This window comes from Perissodus microlepis, chromosome 1 (genome assembly GCF_051167445.1).
Source record: "Perissodus microlepis isolate ML-2025 ecotype Zambia chromosome 1, ASM5116744v1, whole genome shotgun sequence".
In the NCBI taxonomy this organism is placed as follows: domain Eukaryota; kingdom Metazoa; phylum Chordata; class Actinopteri; order Cichliformes; family Cichlidae; genus Perissodus; species Perissodus microlepis.
Genome location: NC_140461.1, coordinates 37667806 through 37684012, shown reverse-complemented (window position 1 = coordinate 37684012; position 16207 = coordinate 37667806). Strand labels below are relative to the sequence as shown.

The 16207-nt window shown below is 37.2% G+C and overlaps 1 protein-coding gene across 1 annotated transcript; it reads left to right on the top strand.

Moving 5' to 3' along the window:
- Nucleotides 1-640: 640 nt before the first annotated feature.
- Nucleotides 641-14457, top strand: LOC146394220 (uncharacterized). Its single transcript, XM_084922299.1, has 13 exons — nucleotides 641-767; nucleotides 1873-2075; nucleotides 3085-3222; nucleotides 3349-3460; nucleotides 4804-4990; nucleotides 7023-7164; nucleotides 7297-7452; nucleotides 8603-8658; nucleotides 10595-10770; nucleotides 10980-11380; nucleotides 11584-11680; nucleotides 12675-12903; nucleotides 13002-14457. The coding sequence occupies exons 1-13, from the start codon at nucleotides 645-647 to the stop codon at nucleotides 13208-13210; spliced, it is 2229 nt and encodes a 742-aa protein (XP_084778425.1). The 5' UTR covers nucleotides 641-644; the 3' UTR covers nucleotides 13211-14457.
- Nucleotides 14458-16207: the final 1750 nt, after the last annotated feature.

The following is a 16207-nucleotide window of genomic DNA, read 5'->3' as shown; positions in this document are numbered from 1 at the left end:
AGTGTGGCCCAAAACCCAAAAAGGTAAAAAGTCATCCGTGGTTCACCGACTTTAAAATAAAACAGTCGATTAATTATCACATTTTTAAAAAAAACATTTTCATTCGCACCGCATAATCAGCATTATGTTCATAAAAGAATCAGTACATACCCTTGGACAAAATGCATACAGTCAAACATGTCATTTAATGTAAACAAAACAAAACAAAACAAAAAAGTTAGAAGAAAAGGCTTCTATAAACATCCTCAAGGAACAAAATAAACATCAGAAGAAACTGTCATATGTAATGATGACTGGCAAAGTAGATAGACCTCTATATATCCAGTCCTATCTTTTACTATCTATCTATGCATATGTATATAGATAGATTGGTCATCATCACATCACACAATATGCAATCATAAAAATCAGCACAGTGCAAAATTAATGACTTGACTTGATCATTTTGACCAGTGGGTCAAATACAGATTGTGTCTTCATCATTCTAGCATATAAAATCATTTTCACATAATACAAAAACATAAAACATTTCTGATGGTCTGATGAGATCAGGTTATTCTTGTTAGTTCATTCCCCGCCTCTTCTGTCCCAGGGATTGAAACTGGCTGAACAAGATTTTGCACATACAGATTCTTTCAGACATCATGGAGGCAGGTGTATTTCTCCTGCTGCTGTTCCCATTGTTGGGGATTGGGTCGACTCTCAGCTTTTATGGAGACAGCATTAGTTTCATGGCTCCAGAGAAGGAAATGGATGGGACATTTAAGGTAATACAACATAAGTATATATGCTGAAACTTTCACTATATTCTTTTAATATTGAGATTTATCATGATATTGAAAGATGGGCGATATGGATCACAACACAGATTAGTTTACACTGAGTGTAATAATGCATATTTGTAAAGTAGTGGCATTTGCAAAAATATCCTTTTTTTAAAAAAAAGAAATTAAGTAACCATACAGCCACGTCGCTAGTTCTGAAGAAACCTAATTGGAATGCAAAACACTTGCATACAATCCAAACTCTTATGATGAAGAAAATAGTTAACGCTTTCATGCATGTTGTACAGTCATTTCAAAGCTTTTCAATATTTTTGTGAGTAAAAAACTTCAGAAATCCCAAATGGTGGATAGTAATGAAAATGTGCCATCTCTGTATCTGTTAAAAGAAATATACAAGAAATGTGGGTTCATTTGTCTTTATTTTCTGTCAGTTCTTGTGTTTGGACACATTCATTTTTGTAGTTAGGGTTCTGTGACATCACCATGTCTAATTAAACGCAACTATTTCTAATCCAAGACAGGACAGGAGGAAGACCAACATATAGAGTGTGAAACAGTTAAAAACAGAAGAAATGAGGTTTTACATTTTTGTTTTTAATTAGGAATTTTCTTAATTGGTTTATCAAGCATCACAGAGCTGAAAACATGGAGGAAATACATTTACTTTCCTTCTCCTTTTTGCTTTTTGTTTATTAAGAAGTGATAAAACGAGATATCTAAAATCCCCTGACTAAAACCTTTGACTCTAAAATGAAGCAACAGGTTTAAACCTGGATTTATCTGATGTTTACATTTCTGTTCTGAAAACTACAGAAATCTGGTCCTTTCAAAATACAACTATAGAATAGCTTTCACAGATGTTATAGTTTCTATATTTATAAGCATGCAAGAAACAACAACGACTTGAGGAACAGGGGTTAGGGAGTTGTTGTTGTTATTTATTATTTCAGCCCCACAAAAGTTGGTTTGAACTCATGAAGGAAATTGTTCAAAAACTTGGGGGAAAACTGTATTGATTTGAATATGCAAACAATGCAGATTTTTAAAATGTGCACAGAAAATGTATTATTTTTTTTAAACCCTCTAGGTGACCTTTTATCGCCGGCAGAATGGCAAAAGTATCTGTCAGGATCAGTCATCTTTCTCGTGTGATAGTGGCGTATGTACAGGCTTTAACGAGTCGAGTGTCCTGCAAACAGACCAGGACAGCACAGGCCAAGGCCGCTGGTGCCAGTCTGAAGGACACACAACAGCAACCATCCTGACTAATAATGCCTCCTTTTCTCTGAGGTAAGTCCAGGGCACAATAACACAGCTTATCTGCTTTATCGTTTGCTAGTTACTCTGGCGTATCTCACAGACTGAAGAGAAGATTGTATTTAACAAGCATGATCTAGTACAACTTAAAAATGAAGAAGTTGAGAAAAGTCAGCCCACTTGCAGTGGGATCCGTAGTAAGTGGACTCGTACTGAGGACTGGCCGATACATTCTGAATTGTTACCCTATTATTTATTCTATAGGCTGATCAGAATTGATCTTTACTTTGAAAAACGATCTCTAATAACAAAGGCTTAAAATGAAAGTATGAGCCACTTTTTAGGGAAGTACACATCACACCCTGCATTTCCCACAGCACAGTATCTGTCAGTGTTGATTTGAGAAGTGATATTCATCTTCTCATTCCACCACGCTGGCTGACTGCCACGCTTGCTGGGACACTTGAATAGAACACAAGTTTGGCATTTGGAATATTTTTGTTGGTATGACAGCCCAGCCTTTTATGAGAAACGTCTGTGTGAACAAATAAAAGAACAAAACAGGGTGTTAACTGTAGGATCAGAATGGTAAAGGGATTAGTATAGTGCCTTTCTATTCTCACACACACACATTTAGATGGTGCTTTTAACGATACTTAAGCACATTTACACTCACTCACACTACGATCGAGGGCAGCTTCGGGTTCAGAATCCTGCCCAAGGACACTTCAACACATGGACAGAAGGAGCTGGGGATCAAGCCACTGACCTTCTGATTGGTAGATGACCTGCTCTGCTACCTGATACACAGCTGCTCCATATCAGCTCCTCATATTTTGGAAACACCAACAAATCACGAATAAATGCAAGTATGTCTTGTAGTGATGTAGACATTGAGGAGTATCTTCACCAAAATACTCTCTTATCAAAGATGCATATAAAATCCAGACCAGACAGTTTTTTCACTTCTCAGATGGCAGCCATTGTTGGTTCAAGTGACGAGTATAATTACGAGCAATGAAATGTTTCACCTCCTTTTCAGGGACTCTGGCTGCTGCTGGGTGTCTAATGTTGAAGGGAAAACCCAGTGGACAACATATGCTGAGCTGGACCTGGGAACTCGATCTGATACGCACACTGTCAACAGCTGTCCCGTAACAACAACAGTGTCATCTTTGCGGTACATGCCATTTTTCTTATTTGATTCAACATAAAATCGTGAATCTGGAAATCTTACGTAAACATCACTCGATGATTAGTTGTTAAATTACTGTAATATGTACTAATATGATGCCTGTTCTTGCAGGGTGCCTCAAAACTGTTTTTCGAGGATTCGTATTCTGGCACATGATCCAGATGGAGATGAAGTGAAATGTCGCTTTGCTACATCTGGTCCCAGAAACTTCACTCTAGACGAGGTAATCCAGACCAAACGGGGGCTCTAATGACCTTCAATGTGGTCATCTGATGTAACAATCATTATAGCATTATAATCCACTAATTTTAGGCACAGCTATATATTAATCAAAATGTTGGTTTCATCAGGCCAAAACCCATATTTTCTCCTGTTGCATCCATTGTTGTGTAGGGATGTGAGAATGATCAAATTCTTGCAAAGAATAAAGTGAATGCCTGAGTGTATATGGCTCGCACTGTGGAAGACCTTTTTAAATGGCCAGTAAGACAAGATGAGTGCTATTATGAAAAACAGACAATTACCATCGAATTTTATGTAGCTGTTAACCCTTCTTGTGGGAAAGATGGGTGTCAATTAGTGTCTGGCACCAGGACACTGGCAGCAGAGTCTCTGGGTCCTGTTGTATTATCACCGGTTCTTTGTCACAGTGCAAAATGTACAAAAATGTACTTGTACATAGTGCATTTCTAATCAGTGAGCTACAGTGATTAGGTCAGGGGTATTTATAAAGGTAACATACTTAATGGACGTAAGGTTTCCCATTGCATTCATCAAGATGAGCAATAATTTATCTTTCAGTGGTTTTAATGCTTTGATTGATCAGTATGTTCTGCATGTTGACAATATAGTTGATGTAATAGATACAAATTTATAATAAACCCATTAAAAAAATCTAATAATTTAACCAACTATCTCCGTTAAGCTCATCTTGTAATCTCATTACAATCATTTGCATTTGCTTACTTGCAAAGAGAGAGAATGAAATCTTTTTTTTTTAAACTTTAAAAATGTGTAAAAGAAGATTATTGTTATGCTTTAAGCATAAGATCAGCTCTAATAGTATGCCTTTGGATTTATTAGAAGCATGTGTTTATTCAATTCAATTCAGTTCAATTTTATTTATATAGCGCCAAATCACAACAAAAGTCGCCTCAAGGCGCTTCTTTGTTTATGAGGAATATCATAAACAAAGTTATGCACTGATAATCTGAAGGACCTAAGGGGTGAATCACATATAAGTTAGCAGAAATAGAATAGAACTTGTGCCGACTAGGCAAGTGATAAAAGAAAAGAAAAGAAACACAAAACTGACCAAATACAAAACAGATGACTACTTTGACGTACTCGAATGATGGTAGGACAAGGGCACACAGGAGATCAGGTGATTCAGCAAACAGGAGTGACTAGGAGTTGGACCAGATGAAACAGAAGAAATGAAACCAAAAGCAAAACGGTGACATAGTAACTATGTTTGGAATCCCGTCTGTTCCAAACTGATGTGTTTAATAAGCTCTGAGAAAACAGCACCTCTGTCATGTCCATTTGTTATTCGTGTCCCTTTAGACTACATGCATACTGACAAGTACAGGTGACATTGAGACTGGAATCCACGTGTTTGAGTTGATGTTAGAGGACTTCTCCACCAACAACATCACTTTGACCTACTCAGATGGAACATCGGTGTTTCGTGAGGCCTCTGGCATGAACTCACCTCCTCTCTGCAAAGTAAAGCTGCAGTTCTCAATTGAAGGTAAGTGATTCATAAAAGTACACGGTCAGTGTGACACAAACATAATACACGTCTCACCCCAAAAATACTGAATATATATATAAACACAAGAGGAATATCATAAACAAAGTCATAAATATCACAAAAACTCCACAAGGTCATGTGAAAAAGGTATTTTAAAACATTACCATTAAAACTTTATGTGGTTTGGTGATTATAAAAACCAAAAAAATAATGACTCAATACAATGAGTCCCAGTCTCCCCTCGAATCATCTTTTATTTGGTTTTTAACCCTTTAAAGCCGGTCGGAGCGGACACGCTCCATTTTACATAACTATTTTTAAATCCCGGTAGCACTGCAACCACGTAAGCTAGCGCAATAATTTTTTTTGCATATGAAACCGGAGGAGTTGTACTTACATCTTATGCCATCAGCTTGTCCTAGGTCACAGTTTCCTTCCACATATAGCTTTGCAAAAACTGCATAAAAAGCACTTGCAGCAACAAAAACATAATATTCCAAAAACACGCTTTGCCGATCTGATCAGCTGTTTGTAACACTTCCTACGTCCATCAGCGTGAACTATCGCATGTCCGGCATGACTTGCCCGAAACCGAAAGTGACGTCATTTTGCGGAAATGTAGTTTTTTACCATCAGGGCCTCATTAGCCTATACTTGTGTTTTTAAAAGTTATGTTTGACTTCATGACTTTCTGTGTCGTTTCTGGGATGCTGAGGACTCATATTGCACTGCTGGAAATATTTTATTTTGATGAATATGCTGTTATTTTGCAAATTTGCACTATAATATATTTTTTCGTTTTTCCTGCAGTATATGAAAATTGGTGTATCTCAAAAATAAAACTATGAAGACACTTAAAATAAATTTCCTTTGGTGGGAAACTAGTTCGTGCAACTTTTTTGTATTTACAGTTTTGAGGGATAAGCCTCTTAAATTTCTCTAACTAGAAATATATGTTAAAAAAACAAAAACAATTTAAAAAATTTTTGTAGTTTATTGCACTTTTTTGCAATTTATGTAATTACTATGCACTTAATGCAGACATATTAAAATTTGGGCTATAATGGTTGTATTGATGTATAGCAACTTGAAATGCTCCAAAAAATGGCTCCACAGCATGTAAAAATATAATATAAGCTCTGGCAGACTTGGTTCTATGGTAGGTCTTAAAGGGTTAAGAGTTTCTCACATGGTGTAACTTGTATATTGTATTCTGATCTTTCAGTTGAAAACAGCAACAAGTCTAATCTATCATTTAACCATGTTTATTAAATGTACTAAATAGTCTAAGAATATAAGAGTATACAGTTTAATATAAAATAGTATAATAAATATTCAAGACAAGTGAAATTTAAGTACAGTATTTGGATACATTTGTTTACTTTAGCTTCCAAAGTTGCTTCTAATGAACCTATCGCTTTAAAACCTGAACCATGAAATAACTGCCAGAAATCTTTAAGTTTTTGATAATGAAGTGTTTGTTGAATCTTTAGACAAAATATATAAAAAATATATATCAAATTTTAATCTGCACATATATGAGTTTTAATTTGTATCACATTTGCTACATAAGCCATATTTTTGCAATTTAGTGCTTAAAAACGTGTCATGCAATTTAAAGTAGAAGTAAAAAAAACAAATCACGCTGATGATGTAAAAGTCTCAAAAACTCACAAAAACACGTATCAAATATGACACTCTGGGCTTTAAAGGGTTAAATTTAAATAAACAAAGAAATTACCTATTTTTTTTCTTAAGTTACACTTTGTCTCTGAAAAACTCAAATATGTTTCCTTTACGTTAGTGCTGACACAAGCAAGAGTCATTAATATCAGCAAAGCAAGGTTAACTGACTGGATAATTTATGACTTAACTGGCAGCTTGAAGACTGTCTCACGTTTTATTCTGATGTGGTGACTGACCAACCAACTCTAACTCAGAGAGGCCATTGTATGGCTGCACAATACCAGAAACTGTCAAGTCTCATAGAAACAAAACTTACATTCTTTCTGCCTTGTTTGTGTTTTAGTCCTCCTGCCAATACCAAACTGTGAAGCTGGTCATGTGCAGCCCATATTCTTGTACAGAACCCCTTCACACGGTGATATTCTTCATGCCACTGTGGGCCAGACATTCCAGCTTTATGCTGAAGCTGAAGCTCGCCATGCCAGGTGTTTACTTACTGAAATTATTAATTATGGCACTAGCTTTCCCTAAACAAACACCCTGTAATCTTGATATAATACTCAGAGAATTTCTGTGGATTTTGTGTGTGTGTGTAATGTTTATTCCTTTCCCTAAAGCATCCACGACTTCCAGGTCAGTGGCCCCCAGAACATGACCAAAGTGTTCAAAAACGATGTGCTCGGAAAAGCAGAAGTCACTCTCAGCTGGACACCACAGCTCAGTGACCTGTACAGATTTGTCCCAGTCTGCTTCACTGCAGAGACAAATGACACGTGAGTGCCTTTATATAAAATCAAGCATTTTAAAACAATAAAGATTATTCACAAGTGGGAAAAAAAAAGGTAGACAGACGCCAATCTTCTCAGGAATAAATGTCCAAGGAAAATCATCCCAAAGCCAGACAATTCTCAGAGTGAAAAATTATAGCTTGCTTGGAAGGACTGGCAACACAGCTGCAAAGTTGTATGTGAATAAGCCGTACAACTTCTGGAGCAGTGTCGTTTAGACAGGTGACACTAAAGTGGAGATTTGCTGAAACCCAAACGCAGCATATTAGCAAAAGCGCCTCAGAACCATCAAGCACAGTGGGGAGAGCTGATGATTGAAGATGGTTTTGTAGCCACACGACCTGGGCACCTTGCAGTCTTAGTCAACCATGAACTCCTTTGTATGTTAAAGTGTCCCAGAGTCAAATCTGACAATCAAAGCTTGGTGAAAACTGAGTGAAACAACACAATGATCCCAAGCACAGTGACAAAACTACAGCAGAATGGCTGAAAAAGAAAGAATCGTAGCTCGGACCACTACTCCATTGAAGTGCTGTGGTGGGACCTTACAGTTTTTCTTGATTGCTTTGACACATTTCTCACAGCAGGAAAGTCCTTCTCACCACTTTGATGCAGTTCTCAAATCACCAGCACATTTCCTCGTACACATTACACATTGTCACACACTGCTGTTGTTTCCACACATATTTTAATACCAAAGGATTTTGCTACTATGTTGATGCCCTTCTCACTTGAATCTACAACTCATCAAAACAGTCACAACTCTAGATCGATCACTACTTCCCTGAAAGAGTAGTAATCTGGCCATTCTGCTGCTCACTGGATATTTTCTAATTTCAGACCACTCCCTATAAACCCTAGAGATTGTTGTGCGTTAGCACATCGTACATCAACAATGTTTGAAAACTCACACCGGTCCGTCTGTTATCAGCAGCCATGCCATGTTCAGTCATCCTTCAGCAGACTGTCTTCACCACGTCTACATGTATAAATGCTTTGAGTTCCTGTTGATGTCAAAAGTTGATTAGATATTTGGATCACTATAATGAGCAGTCTTCAAGTCAACATTACATTTAAGCTTGCTCTTTCCATATTTTCACTTAAATATCTTCTTTCTTTCTTTTTTGTCATTAAGCCAATCAGAGATGAGGTGTGTTGTTGTCTTGGTGACCCAAGCATCTATCACACAAGGTTAGTAAACACCTGCTCTCTCGCTTGACAAATGAGCAGTGCGTGTAATAACTAAGTGCCATGGCAACAGCACAAACACTGCTGGCCATTTGTTCACTTGTGGTTCTATTTTGCTTCCCACGAAACCTCTTAAAGTGACAGTACTCTCTCTTAAAAAAATACATAAAAACAAAACCTAAACAACTTTTAGAACCGTGTTTTTCTTCTGTTTATGTCTATTACATAAGTAAATGAATTGTTTGTTTGCATTTTCTTATTCAACCTGATTTCCAAAAGATTTGGCATACTGTAAAATAAGATAATTTTGAATGTATAAAGTTGGGACAGGGCAATATTTACGTCTGTGTAGAATTTCCTCCTTTTTTAACAGTCCCAAAGATCAGTTGTTAGGAGTGTTGTCCCAGTCGTCTCTGATATATGATTCTAACTGCACAACAGACCCAAGTCTCATTTGTTGTGTGTTTCACTTCCTGTTATAACAAATGTATTTAGTTGGTAACTGCAGGCAGGCCAGTTCAGCACACAAACTCTTCTGCTATGAAAGCATTGCTGTTGTAATATATACAGGATGCATCATAACCTCTGTGTTTTCTCAAATATATATGACCTTACCTGGAAAACATGTAATCTGTGTGGGAGCGTGTGCTGGTCTAAAACCTGTTTTTAATGTAATATTACCCCGAGGGCTTAGAGATCACAATCTTCCAATATCTCAGCAAGAATCTGAGTTTTCCTCAGATTATTTTCATCTTTTAATATTATGTACTGTAAATAATAACGTTATTCTGAAAATTATCATTGATTTGTTGACTAACTTTTTGTGCACATTGGTGATCCCCTGCCTTTACTTCTCGGATACTCTAACACATAGGTGTCAAACTCTGGCCCTAATTACATTTGGCCCGCGAAGCCATACCAAATTACTATTAGAGCTGGCCTACTGGTATAATACAGCTAATATATATATTGTTTAGTATTAAGCTTTGCTTGTTCCATATTCAGTTTTTCAGCAAAACGTGTTTGAGTCCATAAGAAAAGATTCATTCTTATATCTGGAGGAATAAATATATTTCAATAAATATTAACGTTAGCCCGCGACTTTGTTCCAGTTTTGAATTTTGGCCCACTGTGTATTTGAGTTTGACACCCCTGCTCTAACAGTTTCAAAATAGTCCTCTAGCTATTATTTTTGTTGCCCTGTCTCTACTTTTTGCTGCCATCAAATTCAGTATAAGCTAATATTTGTCCTAAAATAGTAAAGTGGATCAGTTTAAACATGTAACATATTTTCAATGTGAATTTTTTTTTTTTATTTGCAAATCACTCCCTTCTGTTTTCAGTTTACATGTTACACAGCACCTAGGCTTTTTTTTAAAATTGTAAATAAATCGAGGTTATAAATATACTGAATAAAATCTTTCATTTCTTAGATTCTTTTAAATAATGTAATTAAATGTGTTTATAAACCCCTTTTACAACTATAAGGTAAACGTTAAACACAGTTTGATTGAGATGTAAATGCATACATGTTGGATATTTTAGATTTTGGTTTCAGTCCAGTATAATTTAGTGGTTTTCTGCTAGTTCTCTTCACAAACTGACATAAATTAACCCAAAGATATTTCCTGTATAAGTTTGTTTTAGTTAGATTTCAATATTATCTTTGTTATGTTTCAGTTTTATTATCTAATTAATATTGTTATTTTGCAGTTTTTTTCACATTTATTTGTAGCTTTTAATTTAATTATAACATTGACTCTTATAACTAAGTAAAATCACATTTGTTTCTTTGCTGTTTTCTTTTTTCCTTTGTTCTTTTCTTTTATAATAGCTTTTTATTTATTTTTTTAATGATTTTGAATATGAATATGTAGTAGTCGTATGATAAAATACTTTATTCCTAATAGGTAGCTAATATAGATTGTGATGTTTACAGGCAAGGCCACTGTTCATTGCTCAGCCAATAAGATGACAGTGGCCCTTGATAAAGCTTCCATGCCTGGCATTGACGAGAACTTTCTCAAGCTGAGTGACCCTTCATGCTCGCTCACCTCCAACAGCACTCACATCATGGGTGCAATGTCCTTCAGCACTTGTGGGACAAAAATTGAGGTTTGGAAAAACATTTACATTTCTTTGTAGATAAAAATGTTTTTTTCATTAATGAAAAGCAAAAATTGAGTTTGTAAAATAAGCCAGTTACTGTACGTCGCAACGAGAAGAATATTGCGGCTCGATACACTGAACAGAACAACATCACAACCGTTGTTCATTATCCTCACGGCAACTAATTGCTTTTCCTTTGTTTGTCTTAAATACAGGAAAAAGGTGATTATATCATTTTCAAGAATGCGATCAACTCCTTTGAGCTGGCTAACGAGGTTATAACTCGAAGGAAGACAGTTAAAATCGGTTTCTCATGCCAGTTTCCCAAAGCCATCAGCATCTCCACTTACTACAATCTCCACAACGTTGACTACATTTTCACCGAGTCCAACTTCGGAAGCTTTGGCTACACTTTTGAAATTTTCCACAACAGCAGCTTTACAAATAGAGTGGAGGCTAGTGCCTATCCAGTACAAGTCAAGCTGCTGGAGACTATTTTTATGGGCATCCAAGCTAGTTCAGAATTACCAAACGTGATGTTGTTTGTTGAGTCATGCAAAGCCACTCCTGATAACAACCCTGAAAACAGCCTCTCGTACTACATCATCAGGAATGGGTAAGTGCTGATGCAAAAAAAGTGCTGTTAGTGTAAAATTTAAAAAATGCTTAAAATTCCATACAACTAAATTGTCGATAATATTTTCAGAGGAGTGTATTTTACCTACATTAAATAGCAATACTAATTACTACAACTTACAATTATTAAATGTCATCTTCCATTTACATTGCTTCATACGATTGACCTAAACCTTCTTTCAGGTGTGTAGAAGACGAGACAGTAACAATTTACCCATCTAATAAAACTGCATTCAACTTCGGAGTTCAAGCCTTTAAATTTACTGGAAACTATGACCAGGTAACTTTAGATAGCACCAAATACAAACCTCTAACCTATACAAAAATATTACTCACACAGTTATATACTGAAGAGTATATGCATAACAAAGAAAATCCTGATATCACTGCTTTCCTGCTGTTTTGTATCCAATTTCCAAGTGTGAAAAAGCTTGAAAAATTATTTTGGTACAGAATCAGAAACATTTTTAAACTTTTTTTTTTTTTTTTGATCAGGTTTGACTAATAACTATATACACACACCGATCAGACATAACAAAATTACCACTGACAAGTGAAGTGAACAACACTGGTATCACTTCATGCCATCTGTTCGTAAGGAGGAGACATTTGGGAGCAAATGAACATTTTGCCTTCAAGTGTAAGGATTTGAGCGAGTTAGACAACGGCCAAATTGTGATGGCTAGAACATTTCCAAAATTGCAGTACTTATTGGGTTATTGGTTTGATTAAACAGACAAAATGTCAAAAAAGGTGTCAGAGTGCACAGTGCATGGCAGTTTGTTGAGTATTGGGGATCTGATCAGTCAGGGTGCCCATGCTAAACCCCGTCCATCACCTACAGTGCCAAGAATGGGCACGGAGCAATGGAAGAAGGTGGCCTGGACTGATGAATGACACGTTCACATCATGTGGATGGCCGGGTGCCTGTGCGTCACCTACCTGGGGAACACCTGGCACCAGGATGCATTATGGGAAGAAGGCAAGGCAGAGGCAGTGTGATGCGACAGACAATATTATGCTCGGAAACCTCGGGTTCAGTGAGACTGATTAGACAGTTGGATGAGTGATGAAAACTTTCCGTACAGGTCAGTTCTGCTTTGGCAGCGAAAGAGGGACCAAGACAGTATTAGGGAGGTGGTCATAATATTACACCTGATTAGTGTACATGCAGTTTTTAAGTTGTGGCGACTACCTGGAAGCATTTCAAGATGGGTAACTGGTGGTTAGACAAGTGCTTGTTATTCCAAAGCCTTTACTCTTCCACATTACAGGTGTACATCACGTGCTCTGTAATCCTGTGTGAGCCTGAGAGTCCTTTTTCCAGATGTGCCCAGGGATGTCTGAAGGATCCATCACGCAGACGTAGGCGAGGCCTGAGCGGGGAGACGGGTAGACACTACATTACCCAGGGCCCTCTGCAGTTTGTTGGGCAGCCTTTTCCTGATACAGCAGAGAACAGTCAGGATGTTCTGATGGAAAGGAGCGGCACGCTTCCAGAAGGTTAATCCAAAATGTATCAATCTACCTGTTTGATTGCCTCTCTGCCTCCTTACTTGCTTGCCAGCTTGTCCAACTATCCATGTATTGATGTCTTTCAGTGAGTCCTCCACCAGCTTCTCCAGGCACAAAATCAAGTGAGGAAGGTTGGGAAATGAGGAAGATCTTCAGCTCCAACATCTCCACCGCAGTCTTTGCCAGCGCCTTCTTAGTGTCAGTGGTGCTGTTGGGCATTATGGCTCGTTACTACGAGAAGAACAGAAAAGCAGAAGACCGCAAAGTTCTCATAGCTTCAGAATGGAAGAACTAAACCCAGTATTTACTCACAATTGTGTTTGTCTCACTTTCACATGATCACTTTCTTCAAAGTCTGTCTTAAAACAAAATTGCATCAAAAGCTGCTAAACAACCCTTAAAAACATCCTTTCATCTGAAAAGATGGCAGACATCAAATACTGATAGCTATTATGAAGCTTTGAAGTTGTATGTAGTCAAATATTTAAGTGAGTATCTTCTACTGTTATTCTTTATGTGATCTTTGATGGGATAATAACATGAATGGGTAAAAACGAATTTAGAAGATGCTCGTTTGATTTGAACTGCACTGTTAATATTTTTTGTGTGTGGACAGGTAGTAGAGTCAGAATTCATTTTGGATGAAGGCTTCACTAGGCGGCAGCAGCAGAGCCTTTCTACAATTGGTCCATGACGGTGGGACTTTAAGACAGACTTGCTTAATTATCTCTTTTATTAAGGTGATTAGTCTATATGTGGTGTCTTGGTCATCTAGTCCTCTAGGCAAAATGATTAGTTCTGATAGGGGTTGCATGTTAACATATCTAATACCTGTGCACTCACCAAAAGGCACAGGCTTTAAAGTAATGTCAAGAACAATTTATGACAATTCATGACCTTCAGTTCAAAGCTCGTCTCAACAGATTAGTTAGAACTTCAAAGCAACATTGTATTCAAAACTGGTTTTGCCAGATTTTTTTCATGCCATTATAGCATCGACTTTCTGGAAACGTTCTGCTTTCTGATTCTCAACAAAAGCTGCCGGCTTCTCAGCCAGAAAGTGTCTTTTAGCAACTAGTTTATGTACTTTATAGGAGCTTTGTTCTGTTTTTTTTTCTTTTGCTTTTACAAAACATTATTGTTTAAGAAAAGATAGTGGTTAAGGCTAATATTTTGTTTAAAATACTAAGAGCTAAAAGCCTGCATGTTGAAAAAATCCCCTAACACTCCACTAGATTTGGTTCTCTTTAATTTAGACATATGTTTTCATAACTTTAAACAAAGAGTGAGATTAGCTGCAGATTCTGTGTTAGTGGTGGCGGCGAGATTGTGGATTGTTTTGGCTTACATAAAAGAAATGGCCATCCTTCAAAGACAACACATTAATGTCTGTAATGTCTGAAAGTGTAATAATATGTAATTCTGTCATTTAAATGGGATTTATTGGCAATAAATGGAATACACTAGATTTAAATTCTACTTGAAATTGAAATCACATAATAAACACAATACTGGGTGTGTATGCATGTGGTTTGTTATGCGTTTTCATTTATTTTATATAAAATCTGTTATTAAGTGGGTTTGTTTATTTGGACATGAATGAAAAGCCAAGCCAAAGTAAGATTGATGATCTGGACAGATTCTTAGAACATTCATATGAAAGGTGTGGCCTTGGCAGCATCTGACCAATCACAGAGGGGCCTTTCGTAGGTCATATGACTCTTATTTCACAGAAAATTATCAGAATTATCCCAATTATACCACATACGTCAGAGATCTTATGATGTGGTGATTTTAAAAAATCCCAAGATCATAAAAATATACCAATAAACAGCAATTTCTTCAGTTAATCTGGTGATTTACATATTTTAATTCCAGTTAATATTTTTATCACTGGGTACGCTCTCAGTGAAACACACATTTGTTCTTCGATCAAATAATGAACATTTAGAATCACATATAGTATTAATACAAAAAATAGAATTACATTAATTACATTAAACTAATGCAACAAAAGCTGCTCAATAACTATCAAAAACTTCAATCCCCACAGTTCAGGCACCTACAAGCGATTCCTGAGGAAGTGTTTTAACAAGGAAAATGACACAATGGGTCAAATGGTACTTCATTAACACCAATTTGTTTTTTTTTTTGTTTGTTTCTTTTAAAGTTTATGATATATCTCTAAAGAAAACATCCAGCTCTCAAGTTGTCAGTTAATCAGCTATAGTGACTGATCTGGCCTGGAGGTCATTTTGCTTAGCTTTCCCTGTAACACACCAACGCCTACTACAGCAAAACATTCAGGACTGACCAAACCTCAAAATATCCTTTAACAATAGTACATTTACGGCACATGGCTTAGAGGAATGTCTTGAATTGACCCCATTCATTGAGCAAGATAAAGGCCTACCACACCAGGTGCACGGCCTTTTGTTAACTAAGCAACTCCCACAATTACACTCTCTGTTCTCAGTACTGCAGTTTCCTAGGGACCTGAAAATTCCCATGTAACACATAAACAAACGTCATGTTATGCATTTCGATTTAGCTTTTTGATTAAGAGTAATGTTTAATGTACCCGGCTCACTCCAGGCGGCTGCTGGCTGCCGGCAGGGCCTGCGGGCTCGTCACTGCAGCCCCCTGTGGCTTCTGCTCCGTGGCTGCTGGGTGACCTCATGTCTGGGGCTCTCCTCAGCTCTTTCCAGGAAGGTGGCGCGGTTGCCTCTCCGGTGGTCCTCCTTGGGCTTTCGCACACTGGGGGGCCTGTGGGTGTCCGGGCCTGGGTCTCCTCCATGTCTACTTCATGCTCTGAGGGGACCCCCCCAGCAGATTGTTACAAGGATAAACCTTTTGAACTCAAGCGTGCTCACACACACACAGGTGTGCACACGGTTGCTCACAGACAAACTAGATCTTCCTTAGCTGCTACCTTAAAGCATATCGTGCGCTGTCGGTCTTGTGTGCTGCTCATTAACATTCAATATTTAGTATTGACTGTTACTTACACTGTCTAGGTCATTGCTTTGATCTCTGTATTGTGTTGTTCTCTTGTTGCTTGTTTTCGTTTTTCTTCTTTTAACCAGTGATCCAACGGATTTCCTCAGTGTCTTCTCTCATTGTCCCCCCTTCCCTCTGTTTTTCTTTCTCTCTCTTTCTCTCTTTCTGTCTAATTGTCTGTCCAATTTTTAATAACTTAAAATAGAATAAAATAAAATAAAATAAATAAATAAACAATAATAATACATATCGATCAAGTGGACCAATATGGCATTGCTATATTTTCGCCACT

Excerpts from the sequence above, each read along its gene's own strand:
- LOC146394220 (XM_084922299.1), top strand. The coding sequence starts at position 645 with ATGGAGGCAGGTGTATTTCTCCTGCTGCTGTTCCCATTGTTGGGGATT. Across the intron at positions 3,223-3,348 it reads ACAACAGTGTCATCTTTGCG|GGTGCCTCAAAACTGTTTTT; the intron begins GTACATGCCATT and ends CTGTTCTTGCAG. Across the intron at positions 11,381-11,583 it reads TACTACATCATCAGGAATGG|GTGTGTAGAAGACGAGACAG; the intron begins GTAAGTGCTGAT and ends ACCTTCTTTCAG.